At 35.6% G+C, this 25,267-nt stretch overlaps 1 protein-coding gene and 1 pseudogene across 5 annotated transcripts in view; both read right to left on the reverse strand.

The window, feature by feature from the left end:
• Window positions 1-547: 547 nt before the first annotated feature.
• ERCC8 (ERCC excision repair 8, CSA ubiquitin ligase complex subunit) overlaps window positions 548-25,267 on the reverse strand; it is a 72,337-nt gene continuing 47,617 nt past the window's right edge. For 3 of the 5 annotated variants that reach the window (XM_012457258.2, XM_012457261.3, XM_012457262.3), the window contains 3 exons: window positions 10,050-10,247; window positions 6,509-6,589; window positions 548-792 (listed from right to left, as the gene is read on the reverse strand). In XM_012457258.2, coding sequence (XP_012312681.1) covers window positions 724-792; window positions 6,509-6,589; window positions 10,050-10,247 — 348 coding nt within the window. In that variant the 3' untranslated portion in view covers window positions 548-723. Of the gene's footprint in view, window positions 793-6,508; window positions 6,590-10,049; window positions 10,248-12,746; window positions 13,018-25,267 lie in introns of those variants that run through there. The other 2 variants (XM_012457260.2, XM_012457263.3) reach the window with 2 other exon arrangements.
• Window positions 11,194-12,826, reverse strand: LOC105720636 (guanine nucleotide-binding protein-like 3-like protein; annotated as a pseudogene).

Genomic DNA, 25,267 nt, shown 5'->3' on the forward strand with positions numbered 1-25,267 from the left:
GAGTTTCATAGAAATAGAGTTCAAGCATGAGTGCAAACTGCCTTCTTACATTAAAATAAAGCAAACAAGGGATTTTCACAAAGTTAAAAGCCGCCTGTGATAAACTTTTTGGATTGTAGGAGATATTGAGCCCAAAAATGTTTAACATAAAGCTAAAGAATGGTTAATTAAATGAAATCACTGCAAAATGTGAATAGATGAAGAATAAAATAATTTTGATGTTACCATTTCAACATGAGTATTTTTGATATACATTGTATTTTTGATATCAAAAATACAATGAGTATTTTTGATATACTCATTCTTGTCAAAATCATTCTTGAAGGTGGAAATGAGCAGGCCGATAGTACAGCAAGTAGGAGAAAGTCAATGCTGATGGCCTCCACTTGGTGATCCTCTGAAACTGCATCTTATAGTTCATAAAATCTGCTGAAAGTCACAGTTGAGGTACAATGACTATGTACTTGTACTGTAGCAATGGGGGCTTCCCCAGGCCACAGCAACTGGTTTCAAGGAACACATTTTGATTAAATAAATGATACAGAAGTCTGTTTTAGGATTTTATGCAAATATTAACCTCATTTTAAAACATGAGGAAACAAATTACCCACATTTAGGACCAATTTAGCTGTCAGGAATAGACCGTATAGTTGAAAAAAAAAACCACATATGGTCTCGTTTAAAAAGTTTCAGCAGAGACACAAAGGTACTAAAGGTTGATATTCATCCTTCTTCATCACTGCTGCTCCAGGCATCTTCAAAGGCCGGATTTAATTGTGATTTTGTTGTAGTCTAAAAAAAAAATAAAGAAAGGAAGATTTTTTTTTTCTACTTCATAATTTTAGGCTCATAATAAAGTTATGAAATATATCAGATAAATAGCAATTATATTATTTTGGAAGAAAATGTATAAATGTATAACTGTTAATTTCAGAACATACAATATAAGATAATACAACTCCATTTTAAACAGACAATACCAGACTTCATCTAAACACTCTATTTCCTTTAAAGTAATCACCTCACAAATACATACTTATATATATATATACATCATGATGTTGCTACTGCTCAAGGTATTTCTCAACAACTTTTTGAAATTACCTGGAGAAAGTGGCATTCTGACATCCATGGGCTAAGACTGGACTCCAGGTGTACAGTCTGACCTGACAGCTCAAAATATCAATGTTGGCAACTCTTTATTGTTTGGATGAAAATAACTTTTATAAATAAACAAATACCCAAATATGGAGAATAAGGTATTCATCAAGCTCAATAATACCATTTTTAGTCCAAAAAAGAATGTGGGTTATTACTGTGATATTTACGTACTTATTTTTAAGTAGTGATATTTATTTACTTATTTTTATAGGCTGATAGGGCAGTTTAGTAAAACATGCAAAATATGTCAAAAATGGTAACATGTTTATAATCAGCACACAGGTTTTCCTTAGAGACTTCTCTGAAGGATAACGTGTATCTAGATTATGTTTATTTAAAACAACAACAAAGTATCACAGTATTCTTACAGATTTAGAGCCATACCTAAAATAAAGGTGATTAGCAATTAGAGAAATTTTAATAATCTGTGGCATTTCAAATCAGTTCATTTTTGGGAAAACTTCTGAATAGCTACCTTCCAATTCTCTGGCAAATAACTAAAAGGGCTTTAAGATGGTCTCATTTTTAAAGTAACTGGGTATTATAAGCCAGGTTTGCTTCCTTTTGTGCAACTTTTACAACTGCTACAATTTTATTCAGATTCAAATTCCATTGCTGTATTAGCATCAAGACTACCCTTAAGTTATTTTAGGTGTATTGCCTTTTATAACTTATAGAAATATTTTTTAAGGGTAACCCCTACTGCATGTCTAAGAATGTTCATTTTCCTTTTGATGAATATGATAACTTTGAATCTTACAATGAAAACAGTAGAAAAAGTTAAGTGTTTCCAGTAAATTTCCCAAGTATCAGCTAGAATAGTTGGAAAACAATATGTTAATGTAGGCATTCTTTATTGTTAAACAGATTAGAGTACATTATTAAATCTAATGTCGGCTATTTTCACTTAGGTATACAACCAAAATTCTATTATACTTCAAATGTCCAGATACAAAACTATTATTATTATTATTATTATTATTTTGAGATGAAGTCTTGCTCTGTCACCCAGGCTGGAGTGCAGTGGCATGATCTCGGCTCACTGCAACCTCCACCTCCCAGGTTCAAGTGATTCTTCTGCCTTAGCTTCCCGAGTAGCTGGGACTACAGGCATGTGTCACCACACGTGGCTAATTTTTGTATTTTTGGTAGAGACAGGTTTTCACCATATTGGCCAGGTTGGTCTTGAACTCCTGACCTTGAGATCTGCCTGCCTTGGCCTCCCAAAGTGCTGGGATTATAGGCGGGAGCCACCGTGCCCAGTCATAAAACTATTACTAAACCTCAGCTAACTACTCACTGATTTCTAGCCACAGTCTACATTTGCAATGGTAGTATACTGAAGTCTGTTCATTTATTCTTTCATCCAAACATTTACTGAATTTCTTGTCTTTTTGGGTTTTCAATTTAACTACTAAATTAGGTTATTTACTGAGAATTTATTAAAAGACATCTTGTCATTGGTAGTTAGATGAGTCCTCCTCCCTACTCTGTGTCTAGAGCCCTCTAACTTTGACTTTAATAGCTACTAAAAATAGCCCTGGGAACACACACACACACACACGTGTCCCTGGGTGGATAAGCCACACTTCCTAATCCTCTGATCAAGTGTCACTACTATTACCTATTACTTCAGTTTTCTCTACAACATCTCCTCCTAGTGGACATCCAGTCTGTGCTTGAACATACTATATCTATCTCACCAGGTTGTCAGTTCTACTGACAGATAGTGTGAATGTTATAGAAATAAAGAGTTTAGACAGGACCTAGTTATGAATTTAGAGAAGGAATAAAACCAGATTTAACATCTACAAGGATATTTCTTGATAACTTTCAAATTTCTGACTGGTAAATAGTGGCAAGTCTCAGTTGTCAGCAAGTGATTATATATGGGCACAAGTGGTATGTAAAACAATTATGTATTGTGTGAATGTCAAAACAAAGTAAGATTCTTAGAGAGAGGTCAGGTTTAAACTGGAATAAACCTGCCCTATAGATTGCAGTCAGGAAAAAGTGATTAGGAGTTATAGATAGGCTTGTCTTGACCAGACCAGCTTTTAGAAAGTAGAGTCAAAAGGAAGCCATATTCCTCCAAATATAATAAAACAGTCTGTCAATTAAATAATGGGATTTATACTTAAAGACCATAAATCCTGTCGCTCTCATCCAGTCTTTCCTTTCCTTAGACAGAATTAAATTGATCTTCTACATTGGATATCAGGAGAAACACCCTTAAGGGATTATATTTTGGTTGATGGGGAAGTAACTCTCATCTGAAGGACGCATTTGAAAGGAAACCTAAGAATAACTTTGATTAGACAATTCTGATATTTGGAAATATCATAAGCTTGTCCCAGATCATAAGTATAATGAATAACGGAACTGGGATTCAAACCCAGTTTACCTGAAGCTAAACACTAAGTACGCATGTATATATGTGTGTGTGCTTTTTGTTTTGTAGTGTGCTACACTGCCTCCTTGGAAAATAAATATCAAATGAATATACTTAATTTATAATTGGGATAAAAGCATTTTTCGATATGGCTTAAATTATAAACACACATGTAAGGAACAGGATCTTCTGGACAGGCTGTTCTATTGGGATCTGTATTATGATCACATTCATGTTCTACCTATATTCACAGGAATCTTTCAAGTTAAAATTTTATGGAAATAACCTTAGCACATACCATTTTATATTAACATGAGAATAACTGCTATCTTAAAATATCTGAACATGGCATTTTAAAAGGTAAGGTTTTATAGCTCTAAAGCAAATACAAAAGTCAACTTGATTTTTGCGTATCTCTGTGATTTTCTAACTTATTTTACTTAATTTCTCATATACAAAAGTTTTTTTTACACACAGAGTTCAAACTATCACTATAATGACATAACAAGGAAATAAACCATCAGTCACATATTATCTTATTTTTTTCTTTGAGTCAGGGTCTCACTCTGTCATGTAGGCTGGAGTATAGTGCTACAATAGGGGCTCACTGGAGCCTTGAACTCTTGGGCTCAAGTGATCCTCCCACCTCAGCCTCCTACGTAGCTGGAACTATAGGTGTAAGCTACCAAACCTGGCTAATTTTGTTTATTTTTTGTACATATGGGTTCTTCTATGTTGCCCAGGCTGGTCTCAAACTCCTGGACTTAAGTGATTCTCCCACCTCAGTCTCTCAAAGTGCTGGGATTATGGGTGTGAGCCACCACACCTGGCCAAATATTATCTTTATGAATTAAACAATGTGGTATTCTTCTAACATCCTTTTCAATACATAAGTCACTATAGATTTACTTTTCATTTCTTTTTTACTGTTTTCATTTGGTAAATAAAATGTTATACTTCCTAACATGGCTTACAGTGTTATAACTTGGATTTAATGTATATAGCAATTCCCAAAGAGCAGGACACAATAATTACATAATAAAATGTAAAATAAATAGCTAAATCCAATTATTTGATCATATTAAGCTTTATACAGAAGAATATTCTGACATCAAAAGCAGCTGTATGCTAAAGTTAATCAAGCCACAATAAACCAAATTAGACATGTGATAAAATCTAGAAGTATGCCTATGGCATTGGCTGGCTACTTGAACATTTATCGGTGTATTTTTTTCTCTTTCTTTGAATTAAGGACAAAAGAAAATAATTCACAGGTTTTACACTGCAGGAAACTCTAGCAGTTGACAATTTAGGTATGAAATGTATTTTGTCAATAGCTGTGAGAGGCTATCAATTACCTCTATACAAATCATATTTTATGTGGTTTTTGACATAGTCCTATTTTCATAAAGGAACTAAACAGTATATGAAAAATGTTTTTTGACTGTCAAACATACTCTATCATAACTTTTCCTCAACCTCCATTTAAGATGCTTTTACTATGACTTGCTTAAGATTACCTTAAGGTATTTCTAACTATGTTATTTATATTTCCAACTTAAATAATTATTTATATATATATACACACACAAATATATGTATATACATTGTTTTTAGACATTGCTTTTAGACTTTTTATATTGTAGAAATTTAGATAAATGAGGATGATTAACAGTGCTTAGGAGAATAAACCTTGGTGGGAGAGAAACCACCTTTAAACAGCCTATATTTTCCTACTGCTTGATGTAAAAGTTGAAAAAAAAAATACAGAGCCTATTACTTTAGGCCAGGGAGAATGGTCTTATTCATCTTTGTTTACCTACTGCATTTTTAAGGACCTTATTTACACTGTCATGTTTATACTGATTTATGTTCTATGATAGGCACTGTCGGACTGCTGGTAGGAGTGTAAACTGGTTAAATTTGACACAAGAATAAAGTCTTGAAAATGTCAGCTGGGCATGGTGGCTCATGAATGTAATCTGAGCACCTTAGGAAGCCAAGGCAAGTGGGTCACTTGAGGTGAAGACTTCATGACCAGCCTGGCCAACATGGTGAAACCCCATCTCTATTGAAAATACAAAAATTAGCCAGGTGTGGTGGTGGGCACCTGTAATCCCAGCTACTTGGGAGGCTGAGGCAGGAGAATTGCTTGAATCCGGGAGGCAGAAGTTGCAGTGAGCCAAGATCGCCCCATTGCACTCCAGCCTGGGTGACAGTGTGAGACTCAATCTCAAATAAATAAATAAATAAAATAAAATAAAATAAAAAAGTCATACATAGTAATTCAAGAGATAATTCCACTTCTAGGAATCTATCTAAAGACATAATAAAAAAATCAACAATTTTTTTTAACAGATATTTACCTTGATGTTTATAATAATCAACAGAAATGTCTCCAACTAGGTATTTAAATTGTGTTGTATCAATGACAGAATACTATATCATTAGAAATGTTTACACATAGTTATTAATGACACAAAAAAAGGCTTATTGTACAGTGTTGATCAGAAAAGTAAGATACCAAGTTGAATGTCCAACCATGATATGAACTATGTTAAAAAACATATGCAAAGGAAAAAAACAGTTATGAAACAAATCAAAATGTTAATATTGACTAATTCAATTTGAGGAATTTTATGTTCTTCTTTTGCTATTTTTCTGAATTTTCCAAATATATTAAAACAGTCCAATTATTTTTACAATCTGAAAATACCAAGAAATGCTTTTTTGTTGTTGTTGTTGTTTAGAGATGGGGTCTCATTACGTTGCCCAGGCTGGTCTTGATTTCTTGGGCTCAAGTGATCATCTTGCCTCAGTCTCCCAAGTACCTGTGATTACAGGTGCAGGCCACTGGCAAGAAATGCTTTAAAAGTCTTTCTCATATAAAGTAAAGTAACGAAACATTATTTCTCATGATTTAGAAGTCACTGTACAATTTGTGAAAATGCTTACCTCATCATCATCAGGCACTGGTTCATATAAGGATGGAACCCATGCCAGAATGTTGCAGTCTCTGCTGCCACTATAAAGTTCCTATAACACAGAAAGCAAAGATGATATTGTGGATCAAAAGCTGACACCAAACAAATAATTATATCATTTTTGAAACAATTGGGTCACAGGACTTTCATTAATGCTATTTCTACTCCCTAAAGAAACTAGGCTGATGCTCTTTTTTCTTTCTTTCTTTGTTAGTAAAGCTTTGTTTGTATTTAAAAATAGGATTTGTCAGGGCTTACTAATGGTGTGAAATTTTACAAATACACCCCAAATCTTAGCAGTTTTATCAATTATAGTATCCATATATTTCTAATGTCAGAGAAGGAAAAAAATAGTTTGTCTTTCTGTGTTCAAAAACTGAGCTTCAATAAAGACTTCAGTGAAGAAACCATATGAGCTTCTACTAAAATAGGCCAAGTTCACAGAAAGTTTTATTTAGCTTACAGCTGCATAACTGGCTGCAATTCAACAGAAGAGCTTGAAGACATATATCCCATTCCTGTTGAGAAGTTTACTTCATAAAGGGAAACTTGAGCTGATGCACAGCCTATGTCAGTGTCTGTGGATATGCTGTTTGCTTATGGCTGAACAATGCTCACTCCCCTCCCCAACAAAACCGAAGGAACATGTTATATTGGCTTTTTTCCTCTGCTGTTTTTTACAATTTATTTGTATTATTGTATATCTCAAAAACAATATGAGGCATGGTATAATCGTGCTTTTTATTTAAGTAAGGATGTGGGAAAAGGGAAAATAAGATTATACAGGTATTTATAGAAAATTTTAAAAATTTAAAAAATTGTTAGATATACATTAGCAAATTTCCTAAATATAACACAATTTTATTGACTGTATTATAAAATCTGATTATATGGTTACACTAACTGTGGCTGATACAAAGATATGTATGTTTAGTGCCCTTGAGTAATTTTATTTCTTTGAGAAGGCCATGTAATACCCAAAATAACTTGGTCAGATAAGCTTATAGGGCAATTCACAATAAGTACTAACACATCCAGTGAAGCCATAAAGGATATTCTGTAGATGTTCAAGAAAGAGATACTGAAATTAGAATGACTTATAACACTTAGATGTAAGGATTTACATTAAGCCTTGAAGTGTCTGTGATAGATGCAGGAGTTCATTTGGGCAATTAAATTTTCTTAAAAAATAATCTCAAAATGTAAGTTACAAGTGCAGTAAAAAATAAAAAATATTTTAATATTTAATAGTTAAATTTTTTTTTCCTAAATCGTGAGAGTAAGTTGCCAACATAAGGCCTTATTACTCTTAAATAATTCAGTTTATTTTTTCTGTGAACAAGGTACTTCCGTTATAGTTACAAAGTAACCAACCAAATCAGAAAATTCATATTATTACCACCATCTAATTCTTGGACCCCATTCACGTTTCATCATTTGTTCTAATACCGTCCTTTATAGCAAAAGGGACCAGTTAAAAATCACATGCTGCACTTAGTTGTCAAGTCTCTTTAGTTTTCAAGCTGAAACAGTTCTTCAGTCTCTTTGTCTTTTCTGACCTTGACAATTTTGGAGATATATACCAGTTACTTTGTAGAATGTCCTTCACATTTGGCTTGGCTTGTGTTTCCTCATGATTAAATTTGGGTGATCCAATTTGGCCAGGAATATCACAGAAGTGATGTCCCATAACTGAGATGCTAATTTAGATTATTTGATGAAGGTGATGTGTGTCAGGCTTCTTCAGGGTAAAATTAATATTTTTATCTTTGTACTTTCATATTTTGTGGGAGATACATTGAGATTATGTAAATATCTCATTCCTCATCAAATTTTCAATTCATTAATTTACTTATATCAGCCTAGATTCATGAATTTCTATTTTAGTCAATAGGTTGTAATCCCTTACTATCATTATTTATTTTGATGTTGAGTGTATCTTATCTAATATTTTTCCCCCTTGGAGACAAGGTCTCATTCTGTTGCCCATGTTGGAGTGCAGTGGTGTGAACACAGCTCACTCAATCTACTGGGCTCAAGCGATCCTCTTGCTTCAGCCTTCTGCATAGCTGGGGCCACAGGCATACACCACCACACCTGGCTAATTTTTCGATTTTTTGTAAATATGGGGTCTCATTCTGTCTCCTAGGCTGTTCTGGAACTCCTGGGCTCAAGTGATCCTTTTGGCCTCCCAAAGTGCTGGGATTACAGATGTGAGCCATTGTGCCCAGCCATTAGCATGATTTTAATCCATTCTAGGCATATCTATTAGGAAGCTCCAGTTTGGTAGAAAGAAATAATTTGTTGTCAGAGTACCTGGGATGAAATCTTGGCTGTGTCTCTAAGTAATTTTGGACAAGAAAAGAGGGACAATATTTTAAGAATTTCTTTGAATATCAATACATGGCTTATCAATAACTACTTGTAAGTTAGGGGCAAGTCATGTCACTTCTCTGGTGCTTTAGTTTTCTTCTCCCAGAACACTAAATATGTTTAACAACTGGTATACTAGGACAATGACTAATAAGAAGAGATACTGGCTATAGAGTTGGAGTAGGGTCTTGTAGGTCCCCTTTTAGTTGCTGGGGTAAGGTGAGGTCTAAGAGGTCCCAGGGAAGGGGCTGAGGCTGGAGGTCACTTGGGGGGCTTGGTATATCAGCTGTTTACCGGCTAGTAGGATATGTAAGTATTTAAATATTGAATACTGCCATAATGGTATGTACTGGCTGAAAAATCAGGTCTATATATCTTATAGCACAGTGTCAGGCACAAATTAGGCAATCAGTATTAATGAATAAATGAATGAATAGGAGATTCACAAAGTGATAGTCTCCTTGAGCTCTAATAATCCATAATTTTCATTCTATCAGTATTTAACTTACATGAGTTTTATTTTCCTTACCTAAAAAACAGGGAAAATACCAACTATTTTGCAATGTTAGACTCATTTAAAGGAGTACATGAGTTAATTTGTGCCAGTGTTCTCTGAAAAAAAAACAATCCGCTCCATTGGTGATGTGAAAAGGTCTGCATGTAAAACAAACAAAAGCCAGGGTATTTAAGAAATGATATAGGTTGTATTAACTTCAAAACCTCCCTTTATTAGCCACTGATAGAAAATAAGGAAGAATAGATCATCCACACATATATGAACCAACATATACACATTCTATTTTATGATTAAATGCCTATATTTCATTTCTTACCCAAAAGATTGTTTGCAAGAAATTATTTTAATTCACCAAAGATTTTCAATTGCTAAATAAATGAAGGTTATATGCAAAAGAAAAGAGAATTTATGCCAATCAAGTTGCACAATATTATACTGATTCATCCATATATTACATGCCATCTAAAAATCTAGGCTGTGCTAGTCTCTATTAAGTAAATCCTAGTTCAAATGTGGATTAAAAGTATAACTCCTTAGAATGAAATCACAATTTATTATTTTACATAAAACTGGTCTGGCAAGCTAGCTAGCTGAACATTTTAAATTCCTGTATCATTCTTACCTGGAAATTTGACTGAAATACACAGCAGTCTACACTTTTATAATGTCCCTTAAGCATAGTTATCTGTTCTCCTGAGTAAACTGTATAAACAGCAACGGTGCTACCATATGGTACAAAAACAAATTCTGAACTGCAGCCACAGGAGACAGTGAATTTCAATCCTTTTTTACTGTTATTACAAACTTTTCCATAGTTCACCTGTAGGATTAAAATAATAAAGTTACTCATCTCTTAAATCTGAATTTAAAAGACAACAAAGACTAGTAGAAATACTTAAAAAATATTATGCTATAAAAAGGGCTCTTTTAAATTTAAGGAAAATGTTCAACATCGACAGAACAAGGGCCAATGACATGAATGTACATTTAACGTAAGAGGAAATACAAATAGTAAAAAACCACAAGGGTAAATGTTTACTTTTCAGTCTAACAGAAGTAAAATACAGACTGCAACCTTGAAGAATCATTCTAGACCATTGAGCAAAAAATTTAAAAAAACATAAGATACTAAATACTGGCAAACATGTTGGTGGCAGTGTAATTTGGTGATTCTTTCTAAAAGGGCAAATGATTTATTAATGCAATCATTCTTTTCAAAAGAATAGTATTTTTTTGGGGCTATACAATATTCCCCAAAAAACATTCGTTTCAAGAGAATTCCCCCCACAAAATTTTTTTTAGGGAGAATACCAGCAAAAAACAATATCATACTTTTGAAAAGACTGGTATTTCTTTTTCAAAAGGATTGAAAATAGGACTGAAAATTGAAAAAATTGAAAATTTGATATTTTCAAAAGATTGAAAAAAAATCATTACCCTCCCCCCAAAAAACAATATAATTCTTTTGAAAATATATTTTTGGGAGGGGGGTAATAATTTTTTTGGGGGTATATTCTCTTTTTTTTTTCCTGCTGATGCTTCTTTTATTTCTGTTATAAAACAGAGTAGGGGTTAAATAAAGGGTATTGGGTTTTTCAGGTCCAGCCTCTTGGGGCTCTTTTTACTGGAGAGAGTGGAAAAGACACATAGTTGGGGAAGGATTCTTTTAATATGCCGATGCTTCAGAGAGAACCAAACTATTCACTGGTAATGCCCCATCCCACTGGAACTGGTGCTTGGAGCAGAAGGTAAGTGAGATCAGTCAATTAGTCACCAACACTATCATCAGCATTGCCAGAGAGGTCAAGGGCAGACATCAGGGAATCAGACAGCTCCTTGGTGATTTTATCTGCACGTTTCTGCATCTTCTTATTCTTCAAGGAGGATGCCAGAGCCTGGCCCTGTTGCAGAGGGTCCATCTCCATGATCCCCTGCAGTACTGGGCAGCAGTGCATTGGGCAGACATTACTCTATGGTTGTTTTTAGTGTGGTGGTCTACATTGAGTTTGGCCCACACCATCTGATGACGATTTGGATTGGTACAATACCCAGTGAAATCTCTAATCTTATATACAGTGGTTTTATTTTCAATGGCATCTGCTATTTTCATCATCAGAGAATGAAGCGACTTGATCTCCATTTCCTGTGGGTCTGTGTTACTCAACAGCTCATCAGATTCTCCAGTGGCCAAGCATTCCATGGTGTCTTCATTGGCCTGCTTGGTATCCTCAATGTCAAAGACCTCGGTCATTTCCTTAACGATCTCAGCACTGACATGGGCGGGAAGAGTGTGAGTGGGTGGTGGTGGTCTATAGAAGTTGATTTTCTTGCTCACCCAGTCAGCTAGGACAGCTTTGGCTTCCTGCTCGTGACTGTATAAGCCTTTCTTCTTCTCTCCCAAATGGTGGGCGACTGTTGTCAGAAAGCGCTCAGTGGTCTGGAACCCAGAGAGGCGGTAATAGTTGGAAATCTACTCCAGGTTGCAGCGCTGAAGGTTGGTCTCCACCGGGGTCACGGGGTCTGCCAGCCTCTTCACGTGGATGCAGTTATGCAGGATGGTGCCCACGTCTGAGCTGGGTCCTGGAACGCCTGGAGCATCCAGCAGCTGGACGAACTTGTCCAGCTAGACCTCCTGTGTGAATTTCATGACCCCAGGAATGGCTCCCACACTACATGCATAGCTGTGCTTCAGGCTATTTATCAGGCTGCTCTTCCAAACATTGAGAAGGCCCACAATGCCCATATGGATGTGGGTGCGCACTTCACCAAGGTGGCGTTAGTTTCCCAGAACGCTCATGAGATTTTCAGCTCCAAAGCTGACCTGAGGCTGGATCCCAGCCTTGAAAGCCATGGTTGGCGACTCATTCCGAAGGTAATCCAGCTACTTCACAACCTCCTTGGGGACCAGGTCAAGACCAGGACCAGCTTCTTGCTGCCTTCTGCCCGTAGGAAGGCAGCCTCCATTTGGAAGCAGCAGCAGCCTAATGGGTCTCTGTCATCCAGGACTTCCAGAATCACATCAGAGTATTCTACCACCTACGGAACTCCTTGTAATAGGCCTTCCTTCTGATCTCGTCATCCAGGTGAGGAAATGTACTTAATTCCTACAAAACATCCCCCTTATGCTCAAACTCCTCCTGGCGTCTTAGGATATTCTCACAGTAGCTCTTGATAGACCTGTGTTCTGTCTTTCTTGCTCCCAGGCAGCTTGCTGCTTCTCCCTCATTTCCTCAACCCTCTCCTTCAGTTCAGCCTCTAGACTGGCATGATCATTGGAGTGAACAAACTGAGGAGCAGAGGGCACTTTGGAGGTTGCTTTCTTCCCATTTTGTTTTGCAGGCTTCTTACGCCTTTGGAACCTTTACCTGGCTTTTCACTTTTGTTTCTAAGTTTCATCATGATGACCACCTTGAAAGCAGATAGGTTCAAATCTGCTTGTTCTCTTCCAACACTTCTGGTGGGTATCTGAGAAGAGAGGGTAACAGATGCTCTTGCGCTGCTCCGGACTTCTGACTTCCGGTTGCCAGCCTGGTGGCACCTGACTCTGCCCACTGTGTGGTCTCTGTGAGGGGGCGGGGCTTCTCCCTTCTCTGTATAGTTAAAAATTTTTTCATTGTGGTAAAATACACATAACATGAAATTTTCCATCATAACCATTTTTAATGGTACTCATTGGTATTAAGTACATTCATGTTGTTGTGCAACTCTCATCACTATCCATCTCTAGAACTCTTTTCATCTTGCAAAACTTTGCCCATTAAACAGCAAAGATATTCTTACCCGTTGACCTGGTAATTGCTCTGGGAATTTATCTTAAGGAGGTAATTAAATAGCAAAAGCTATATGCCCAGAGGAAATCAATCCAGTGTTATTTAGAATGGGAAAATAACTGAGAATAGATGTATATTCCTAGTAATGTCATATTACCTTTACGATTTATATAAATCATAATTATAAAAATTATGCAGAAAACAGGGAAAAACGCTAAGTGTAAAAAAGCACAGACCACAAATAGTTTGTACACTATAGTTTTACCTTTATATAAATTATTATGTATTTGGGACAAAAATTAAAATTCTGTGCTTATACTCCAAAGGTGTAGTGTGCAAGCTCAGCAGTGTGAGCATCACCTGAAGCAGTTAGATATGCAGACTTCCAGGCCCCACTCTCAATCCTACCAAAAATAATCTTCATTTTAACAAAATCCCTAGGTAATCTGTATGCTCATGCAAGTTTTAGAAGCTTTGGGCTAAATAAGTTGATGGGTTTACTTCCTGATGCCAGTAACTAATCATTTGGCAATCATAATCATGATCATGCATATCAACAAAATTAACTGTTGTCATGGCTAATTCTGAAGTTTAAATAGTGATTTGTCAGTTGGGCATGGTGGCTCATGCCTGTGATCCCAGCACTTTGGGAGGCCAAGGAGGGCGGATCATAAGGTCAGGAGTTCAAGACCAGCCTGGCCAATATGGTGAAACCCTGTCTTTACTAAAAATACAAAAAAACTTGGCTGGGAGTAGTGGTGGGTGCCTCTAGTCCCAACTACTCGGGAGGCTGAGGCAGAAGAATCGCTTGAACTTGGGAGGTGGAGGTTACAGTGAGCCGAGATCACGCCACTGTACTCCAGCCTAGGCAATAAAGAGAGACTCCGTCTCTAAAAAAAAAGTGATTTTTTTTCCTAAAGGTTAGACGGGAGTGTGTGTGTGTGTGTGTGTGTGTGTGTGTGTGTGTACATAAACATATGCACACACACACACACAAATAAAAACACTGAAGTCAAAATGGATATATGCCTATAATCTATGGATAATATACTTGGCTTACTTTCCCTTTAGGCTAACTTGTGCCAGAAATGGGTACATGCGTTTAGCTACCTCATGGCAGCAGCAGTATCGTGGGTTAAATATTAAACTTCTATTCAGCAGACTTGGGTCTTAAACACTCATCTTTTTTTTTTTGTCCTTTATGAATAATGATTTAACCACTTTGTTTCATTCTTCTTATCTGTTAAATGGAAATAACATCATTTACTCATAGAATTATTTATTGTGTAAAAGCAAATGAAATAATCCATATGAGAGTACCTGGAACACAAAGGTATTCAGTAAATTCCTAGATTAATTCTTATACATGTTTAAAAGTATAACATTCCCTCATTTGTGTCTTTTGATCCTACATGTGCAACAAATTGCGCAACGATATGGGGGTGGGGTGACGAAGCAAAAATACAAAACACTTTTAAATTAGTATTTCACTGGTCATCCTGGAAAAATTATAAACTGCTAGACTGTGATGGCCTCATTCACATTTGTTTATCATGACACCTAGCTAGAAAATCTATGTTCTTTCCGCTATACCACATTCCTTTCCAAATACGAACTGGAAAGTGTTGAATAAGGTGTGAATACTGAACCAGTGCATTAGCTTTTGTCTTGTCCTTAGGGTTTCCTCCTCCAATCCATCCTGCAACTTTATGTCACATTAATATTTCTAAAGCAACACTGTGATCAAATCATTTGTGGGCTCAAAAACCATCAAAATCTTTCCAATGCCTATGGAATGAAGTTCAAATAACAGACTAAGGAAGGGAGAGTTGTGCCATTTACTAAGTGCTTACTATGTCACACACTGTGCTAGGTGATCTAAAAACCCCATTTTATGAACATAAATGCTAGTCATAAAAAGTGGTATATAATAAGTGGTGTGTTAAACATTGTTATGAAAGTATTGAGGAACAGGCTACTTTAGGATATGATATCTTAAAGGTGGTATTTAAGGCAGGCTTTGAAAAGATTTTGATAGGGGAAGAAAATTTTGTAGACTTGAAATAAGATGACAGCAAATCTGATTCCCTTATATTAACATGTGTACCTTTTGTTGCCCCAGGAAAGATACATATCTAGTCACTAAGTGAATACCTAGGTTGATGCAGAGACCTCATCACAAGGCAGCTCATTTTACTGTCAAACAAGTATCAGCATAATAATTAATAATACTGACACATAGCATTTACTGAAGTCAACATTTGCTGTATCAGATAATGTGCTAAGTGTTGTACAAGTGTTATTGCATATCCTCAGCACAATATGAATATAATGAGGTAGGCATTACTACACAAAAAGAAAACACTTAGAAAAGCTCAACGATTTGATAAAGGTCTCTTGGCTAGTGAATAACTGAACTTAGACTACATCAATCAAAAACCACTGTGCCGTATTTTTGTAAATGACTTTTCTTTCATTCCATGAAGTGATCATCATAATACATTAAAATACAAGAGAGCACAGGATATTCTGGGATCATCTAAGCTAGACTGGAGGAATTAAAGAGAGAAGAGTCTTAAAAGCTGAGACACCACTAGGACAGGAAGAAGAGGAAAGGTATGCTAAAGCAAAGGTAACAGTCTATGCAGCAGAATGAAAGGATGAGAGAACATGGTATATTTAAAGACTGCTAAGTAGTCCAAAGTCAGGGAAAAAAATGGGAAAGTAGTAAGACATAAAGCTAGTAATCTAGAAGACACTGCTTAGGAAAGTCTTGTACTCAGAAGACAGAGGCATTCAGTTTTAATAACCTGAAAATACTGGGGAACTATTGAGAAATTTCCACTAGGATGTGAATTGGGAAAAGTTAGAAGAATGTTATTGTAATTAAATAAAGAGATAACCCAACAGTGAGGCTGGAAGGGATGACAGATAAAAAAAATTAAGGAGGAAGAATTAACAGGACTTGAAACTAATTTAATAATGGGATGAGGAACAGGAAAGAATAAAAATAGACTCAAAGAGTGACTGATAACACTAGTAACTAAAATAGTAAACACCAGACTATCTACTTTTCAAATTTTAGACTTTTCTCTGCCAATACATCCTGCAACTTAATGTGGTATTAATCTTTCTAAAGCAGTGTTATCATCAAATCACTTGTAGGCTCAAAAACTGAAGCTTTTTCTTCTTTTCCTGTGCCAAAACCTGTTACTTTGTGAAGTTCCCCAGTAGGTACTGTTCTGTACTCTATGGCAATGGTCTCCGGAGGGTGGTTAACGTATGTCTGGGAGTTTGCAAAGTATAAAGAAAAAAATGTGATTTTATCCAAAAATTAAGAGATTTTATTTTATTAAACATATTGACTCACAACAGAATTTGCAAATAATTTAGAAATAACTATACATATATTAGAAGTGTATAGTTATACTTTTTAAGAAACTTATAATAAAGATACTATTACTAATGCAACAATATACAATAAAAACAGTTACCATTTATGCTATGCCTATTATTTAGCAGGTACTACTCTTTATTTACTTCTATTTTAGCCTTACAACTGAATTTTAGGTAGATGATATTCCCAATTTACAAGATGAGAACACTGAAACCCTGACAATTCTTTCATGATGTCACCTTAAGTAACTGACTAATGCTTTCAGTTACTAAATGGAAGGAGAAAAGAGCAAGAGGGTGGAAAAGAACTCTCCAGTGATTGCTCCCCCTGCAGAAACATCAATTTGAACTATCCTCACATAAAAATATCTTCACAAGAGCTGACGAAACCAGATGACAGATTATAGTACCTGACTATAGCATAGTAAGATGTACTGAAAAAGATAGTAAGGACAGTTTTACATTACCTGCATTACCCCTTCCTCAACTCCAGGCAGCACAGCACAGAGAGTGATACTATCCACTGGGGGAAACAGAGGTAAGTAAGCATAGGACTTTGTCTGGGATCCCAATGCTATGCCTACCACAATAAAACCCAGCAATAGGTAGAGCCCCATAGCCCCTGACTCTAGGCCAGTATGCATGGACTGACTCCTAGACCCACTCTGGTGCCACATGGGAACCAGTATTCCCTGTGAAATGGACTCAAGTTGTGGGCTGCATCACCACAGGCCAACCAGAACGGCCTTGGCCTTCAAATAACCCACATTAACAGGCCTGTCTCACCAACTGCCAGCTTCAAGGACACTCCAGTGATAGGATAGCCTCATTGGCCATGGGTTTCAGCTGTGCCCCAGCACTGTGCCAAGCCATGGTAGTCCTGGGCATAGGGCACCCTATAGTGCTACCATTGTCAAGGGCTTAGAGATGACACCAGATGAACAGCCCAGAATCTCGGGATAGGCTTACTGTTGAAGGACATTCCCAAACAAAGCCAGACTGGAAAGACTGAAGTAAGTATCTACTTCTTTAATGTGCAGGCATTGATGAATAACCACAAGGACAAAGAGCAATCTGGGAAACATGATGTCATCAAAAGACAAAATGAGGAGCCAATAACTGGCCCAAAAGAGATGAAATACAGGAATGGTCTAATAAAGTATTCAAAATAGCTGTTTTAAGGAAGCTCAAGAAACTTAAAATATGTATGTGTATATATATATATATAATATATATGCGTGTATATATATATGCATATATATATACACACGCATATATATTATATATATATAGAGAGAGAGAGAGAGACAGAGACAGAGAGAGACAGAGACAGAGAGAAAAGCCATTCAATGAAATGAGGAAAACAGTGACTAGAATGATAAATTTAATAAAAAAATTAAAATAATTAATTTTTTAAAAATCAAAGAGAAATCCTGGAGCTAGAAAACACAATGAACAAAATGAAAACTGCAATACAGAGCAACAACAGAAGAACTGATGAAACAGAAGAAAGAATCTGTGTACTTAGGTAAAAGAGAAAAAATAATGAAAAGAAACAAAAACTTACAGGACTTAAGGGACAGCATCAAAAGAGCAAATATATGTGTTATTGGGAATAGACGGAGTAGAGGATGATAAAGGGGATAGAAAGATTATTTAAAGAAATAATAGCAGAAAACTTTCCAAACTGGGAGAAAGATACAAATATTCAAGTATAAGAAGGTCAAAGGTATCTTATCATATTTAATGCAAATAAAAATTAAACACAAAGAGAGAATCCTAAAAGCAGCAAAAGAAAAGAAGCAAATAACATATAATGGAGTTCCAATACACTTAGCTGCATACTTCTCAGAAGAAACCTTAAAGGCCAGGAGATAGTGGGATGATATATTTAAATTGTTAGAAGGAAAAAAAACCTGCCAACCAAGAATTCTATATCAATAAAAGCTGTTCTTCAGAAATGAAGGAGAGGTAAGACTTCCAGACAAACAACAGCTGAAGGAGTTCATCACGACCAGACCTGTCTTACAGGAAATGCTAAGGAAGTTCAAGCTGAAAGAAAAGGATCCTAATACAAAACACAGAAACATCTGAAAGTATTAAGCTTACTAGTAAAAGTACACAGTCAAATTCAGAATAATCTAATACTGTAATGGTGGTGTGTAAATTGGATTATCTTTAGCAAAAAGGTTAAAAGACAGAACTATTAAAAATAATAATCACTACAATAATTTGTTGTGAGATATGCAATATTAGAAGATGTAAATTGTCGCACCCCAAAATAGAAAATATGAGGTGAGGAAAGTGGTGTTTAAATGCAGAATGTGTGTGTGTGTTTGTGTGTGTATTTGTGTGATCAAAGTAAAGTTGTTATCAGCCTAAAATAACCTGTTAAAAGATTTTTTTATAAGCCTTGTTGTAACTACAAAGCAGAAACCTATAATAGATTCACTAAAAACAAAAAACAAGGAATAGAAACATACTATTAGAGAAAATCACTTAACCACAAAGGAAGACAGTAAGAGAGGAAGAAAAGATCTACAAAACAACTAAAAAACAATGAACAAAATGGTACCGGTAACTCCCTGCCTATCAATAATTAACTTGAATATAAATAGATTAAATTATTCAATCAAAAGACACAGAATGGCTAATGGATAAGAAAACAAGACCAATGTATATGCTGCCTACAAGAGACTCACTTTACCTGTAAGGGCACACACAGATTGAAAGTAAAGGTAGGAAACAAAAAAAATATTCCATGCAAATGGAAACCAGGAGAGCAGGAGGAGCTATACTTATACAAGATAAAACAGACTTTAAGTCTTTAAGTCAAAATGGTAAAAAGAGACACAGAAGGTCATTACACAATGATAAAAAGATCAACTCATCAACTCAGCAAGAAGATATAACAATTGTAAATACATATGCTTTCTATATTGGAGCACTTAAATATATAAAGCAAATACTAATAGACCTGAAGGCAGAGATAGACTGTAATATAATAACAGGAGACTTCAACACCCCACTTTTGGCAATGGGTAGATCACTCTGACATATAAAATCTACAAAGACACATAAGATTTAAGCTGTACTTCAGACCAAATGTACCTAATGGACACATACAGAATATTCCATCCAACAGCTGAAGATACACATTCTTCTTAATTGACTATAAAACATTCTCTAGGATAGATCATATGTTAAGCGATAAAACACAGCTTAACAAATTTAAGAAGATGGAAATAGTATCAAGTATCTTCTCAAACTACAATGATATAAAACCAGTAATCAGTAACAGGAATAAATTTGAAAAATTCATAAGTACATGGAAATTAACATGCTCTTGAAGAAGCAATGGGTCAATGGAGAAATCAAAAGTGAAATTAAAAAATTTCTTGACAAATAAAAACAGAAACACAACTACCAAAACCTATGAGACACAGCAAAAGCAGTTCTAAGAGGGAAGTTTATAGCAATAGATGTCTATATGAAAACAAAAAGGCCTCAAACAAACAACCTAATGTTGTTACCTCAAGGAACTAGAAAAGCAAGAGCAAAGTAAACCCAAAATTAGTAGAAGAAAGGAAATAACAAATATCAGAACAGAAATAAATAAAATACAGACTAGACAAATAATATAAAAGATGAAGGAAATGAAGAGTTGTTTTTTGAAACGAGAAACAAAATTGACAAACCTTTAGTTAGACTAGCTAAAAAGAAAAAAGATAGCAGACAAAATCAGAGATAAAAAAGAGACATTATAACTGATACCAGATATACTTCAGATATACAAAGGATCATAAGAGACTATTATGAACAATACCATACCAACAAATTGGATAACCTAGAAGAAATAAACTGAATTATGAAGAAACAAAAAAATCTGAGCAGGCTAATAAGTAAGGATATTGAATCACAAATAAAGAGTCTGCCATCAAAGAAAAGTCCAGAGCCAAGTGGCTTCACTGATGAATTCTACTAAACTTTAAAGAAGAATTGATATCAATTCTTTCAGACTCTTTCATATTCTTCCAAAAATCTGAAGAGGGAATACTTCCAAAGTCATTCTACAAGGATAGCATTACCCTGATACCAAGATGACACAGGAATAACAACAAAAAAGAAAACTACAGTCCAGGTGCAGTGGCTTACTGTAATCCCAGCACTTTGGGAGGCCAAAGTGAGCAGATCACTTGAGGTCAGGAGTTCAAGACCAGGCTGGCCAATGTGGTAAAACCCCCATCTCTACTAAAAATACCAAATTAAAAAAAAGCTGGGTGTGGTGGTGCATGCCTGTAATCCTGGCTACTTGAGAGGCTGATGTAAGAGAATCACTTAAATCTGGGAGGTAGAGGTTGCAGTGAGCTAAGACTGTGCCACTGCACTCCAGCCTGAGCAATAAGAGCAAATGCCATTTCAGAAAAAAAGAAAAAAAAAAAGAAAAAACTACAGGCTAATATTCCTAATGAACACAGATGTAAATATCCTCAACAAAATATTGCAAATCTACTCCAACAACTTATTAAAAAGATTACTCACCATGATAAAGTAGGATTCATCCCAGGGATGCAAGGATTGTTCAACATATGCAAATCAACAGATGTGATACAGTATCACATTACCAAAATGAAGGATAAAAAGCACGTGATCACTTCAACAGACATGTAAAAAGCATTTGTCAAAATTCAAAATCCCTTCATGATAAAACTCTCATCAAATTAAGTATAGAATGAATGTACCTAAACACAGTAAAGCTAACATCACACGGAATGGGGAAAAATAAAAAGCTTTTCCTCTAAATCTGACATAAGAAAGGAAGCCCACTCTCACTACTTCTATTCAACGTAGTACTAGAAGTCCCAACAAGAACAGTTAGTCAAGAGAAAGAAAAGACATCCAGATTGGTAAGGAAGAAGTTAAACTGTCCCTATTTGCAGATAACATAATCTTACAGAAAACCCTGCAGACTCCAGCCAAAAACTATTAGAACTAGTAAACAAATGCAGTAAAGTTGCAGAATACAAAAATCAATATACAAAAACCAGTAGTGTTTCTATACACTAACAGCAAACTAATATGAAAAAGAAGTCAAGAACATAATTCCACTTACAATAGCTATTTTAAAAAAATTACTGGCCAGGCACAGTGGCTCATGCCTGTAATCCCAGCACTTTGGGAGGCCGAGGTGGGTGGACTGCCTGAGGTCAGGAGTTCGAGACCAGCCTGGCCAACATAGTGAAACCCCGTCTCTACTAAAAATACCAAAAATTAGCTGGACATGGTGATGGTCACCTGTAATCTGAGCTACTCGGGAGGGGGAGGTAGGAGAATCGCTTGAACCTGGGAGGTGGAGGTTGCAATGAGCCGAGATCACGCCACTGCACTCCAGCCTCGGCAACAAGAGCGAAACTCCATCTCAAAAAAAAAAAAAAAAATTTAAAAACCACACAAATAAACAGAAATACATCTGTGTTCGTGGATTTTAAGAATTAACACTGTTAAAATGTCCATACTACCAAAAGCAATCTATAGATTCAATGCAATTCAATACTATCAAAATATCAATGATATTCTTTACAGGAAAAGAAAAAAAACCCTAATGTTCATGTGGAATCACAAAAGACCTTGAATAGCCAAAGCAATCTTGAGAAAAAAGAACAAAGCTAGAGGCATCATACTTTAGCTGAGATATGACTTGAAAATAGACTACAAAGCTACAGTAACTGAAACAGCATCATAGTGGCATTAAACCAGACACACAGATCAATGGAACAGAATAGAACCTAGAAATAAATCTATCCATTTAACAGTCAACTGATTTTTGACAACAATGCTAAGAACACACATAGGAAAAGGATAATCTCTTCAATAAATGGTATTGAGAAAACTGGACCTACAAATGCAGAAACATGAAAGTAAATCCTCTCTCTCACCATATTAAAAAAATCAACTCAAGATGGATTAAAGACTTACATATAAAACCTGAAACTAAAAAACTAGTAGAAAAATACAAGGGAGAAGCCCCATGACATTAGTCTGGGCAATGGCTTTTTGGATATGACCTCAAAAGCACAGGCAACAAAAGCAAACATAGACTAATGGGATTACATTAACCTCAAAAGCTTCTGCACAGTAAAGGACATAAGCATCAGAGTGACGAGGCAACATACAGAATAGGGGAAAATATTTGCAAACCATATATATTTGGTTAATATCCAAACTATATAAGGAACTCAAACAACTCAAGAGCAGGAAAATAAATAGCCCTAATAAAAAATGGGCAAAATACCTCAAAAGACATTTCTCAAAATAAGAATTACATATGGCCAAGAGGTATACAAAAAAATGTTCAGTATCAATAATCATCAAGGAAATATAAATCAAAACCACAATGAGATACACCTGTTATAATGGCTATTATCTCTGTGACAAAAGATAATAAGTGTTAGAGGGGATGTGGAGAAAAGGGTGCTCTTGCACATTGTTGGTGAGAATGTAAATTAGAACAGCCACATGGAAAACAGTAGAGAGATTCTTCAAAAAATTAAAAATTGAACTCCCACATGATCCAGCAATCCTACTACTGGGCTTATATCAAAACGATATGAAATCAGTGTGTTAAACAGATATCTGCACTCCCATGCTCACTGCAGCATTATTCACAAGATATGGAATCAATTTAAGCATGCATCAGTGGATGAATGAATAAAGAATATGTAGTATATATACACAATGGAATACTATTCAGCCATAAAAAAGAAGAAAATCCTGTGATTTGCAACAACATGGATGAACCTGGAGGACATGATGTTAAGTGAAATCAGCTAGGTACAGAAAGATGGATACTCCATGATTTTGCTCATATGTGGAATCTGAAAAAGTTGATCTCTTAGAATTAGAGTAGAATAGTGGTTACCAGAGGCTGGGGTGATTAGCGGAAAGGGGAGTTTGGGGAGATGTTGGTCAAAGGATTCATAATTACAGGTAGGTAAGAGGAAGAGATCTATTGTTCAGCATGGTGACTACAGTTGATTATGATATACTGTGTTATTGAAAAATGCAAAAAGAGTGGATGTTAAGTATTCTTATTGCAAAAATAACTATGAGATAATACATTTGTTACTTAGCTAGATTTAATCATTCTGCAATGTATATATTCTATTTACTCCAAAATATCATGCTGTACATGATAAATATGTACCATTTCATCTGTCAACTTTAAAATGAAAAAAAGAAGTTACTAAATGGCAGAACTGGTTCTGTCTGTTTATTCTGGTATCAATGTCCCAAATTTCTGTAAGTATTCTATGTAGGTCAGTTGCTGGGATACCCTACTAATCTATATACGAATTACTTTTACTTTGATCCACTGTAAAAGGTATTACCATTTTCAACACACTATTTTAGATATGGCCTTACTAGAAAAAATCCAAAGGGCATGAGACTCACCTTCAAGAAGGAAAGAAAAATGGAATAGAGCCACATGAACAACTTATATATACATTCAGTACCATTTATATTATTCACATTAAATTTGACACACATGCCCAGCTACTTTTCCAGAGTGATCCTGTCACTTTTCCACTCACAAGCCTTTAGTGGCTTTCCATCTCGCCCAGAGAAAACCCTGAGCCATTACAAAGGCCTGCAGGGCCTGTGTGCTCTGGTACCCTAGTTCCTTCTGTTCCTCGTCTGTTATTCTCTTCATATTCCAACACAAGAGCCTCTTAGCTCTTCCTTGCATATCCTTAGCAAGTTCTTGCCTCAGGGTCTTTATACTTTATTTCTTTCTCTGACTAGAATGCTGTCCCCCAGAAAAAAACTGATGAGCCACTTCCCCATTTCCTTCAGGCCGAGTGTCACCTCAGTGAAGCCTACTCTGACTGCCTTATGTGATTGTCCATTAATTAATGCCTTTCATCCTTTTGCTGAAATGTAAGCTCCATGAGGACAGGACGTTTCCATGTTTTGCTCACTGCTGTCTAATACTGCCTGCCAAATTAAAGGCTAATTATTATTAGCACAGTATCACTCAATAAATATTAGCTATTATTATTATCACCAAGTTATAAGCTTTTGGTAGTTTATTCTGAAAATTAATAAGCCATAGGCATACCATCAAAACAAGTGCTAGAAATTAATTGCCACATATGAATGTACTTTCCAAATATATTTATTTCAGTAGTATTAAATAAAGTATTACATGTTCTGGTGCTATAAAATTCATTGTGAATTTTGTTTACAAGTCATATATAGTACAGGTTAAGTATCTCCATCCAAAATGATTGGGACTAGAAGTATTTTGGATTTTGGAATATTTGCCTTACTGGCTGAATATCCCTAATCTGAATATTCAGAATCTGAACTGCTCCAATGAGCATTTCCTTTCTGAGTGCTAGCACTCAGAAAGTTTCAGATTTTGGAACATTTCATATTTCAGATGTTCAGATTAGGGATACTTAACCTATATAAAATTTGATTACTTACCTTCATATGTTTAATTTATATCAGTATTCTCAGTCTTTTATTCTTCTCTACTATACTTTGCACTCCCATTAAGAACAGAGTGGCTTAGTGGAACAGTGATTTTCTGCTAAGTAAGGGGAATGTAGTAGGTGGTGGGTAGGGGTGGGTTATCTTGAGTTGGTAATTACTAGTTCACATAGTAGAA

This window comes from Aotus nancymaae, unplaced genomic scaffold (assembly GCF_030222135.1).
Source record: "Aotus nancymaae isolate 86718 unplaced genomic scaffold, 86718_ANA_hifiasm-v0.15.2.pri h1tg000014l, whole genome shotgun sequence".
NCBI classification, from domain to species: domain Eukaryota; kingdom Metazoa; phylum Chordata; class Mammalia; order Primates; family Aotidae; genus Aotus; species Aotus nancymaae.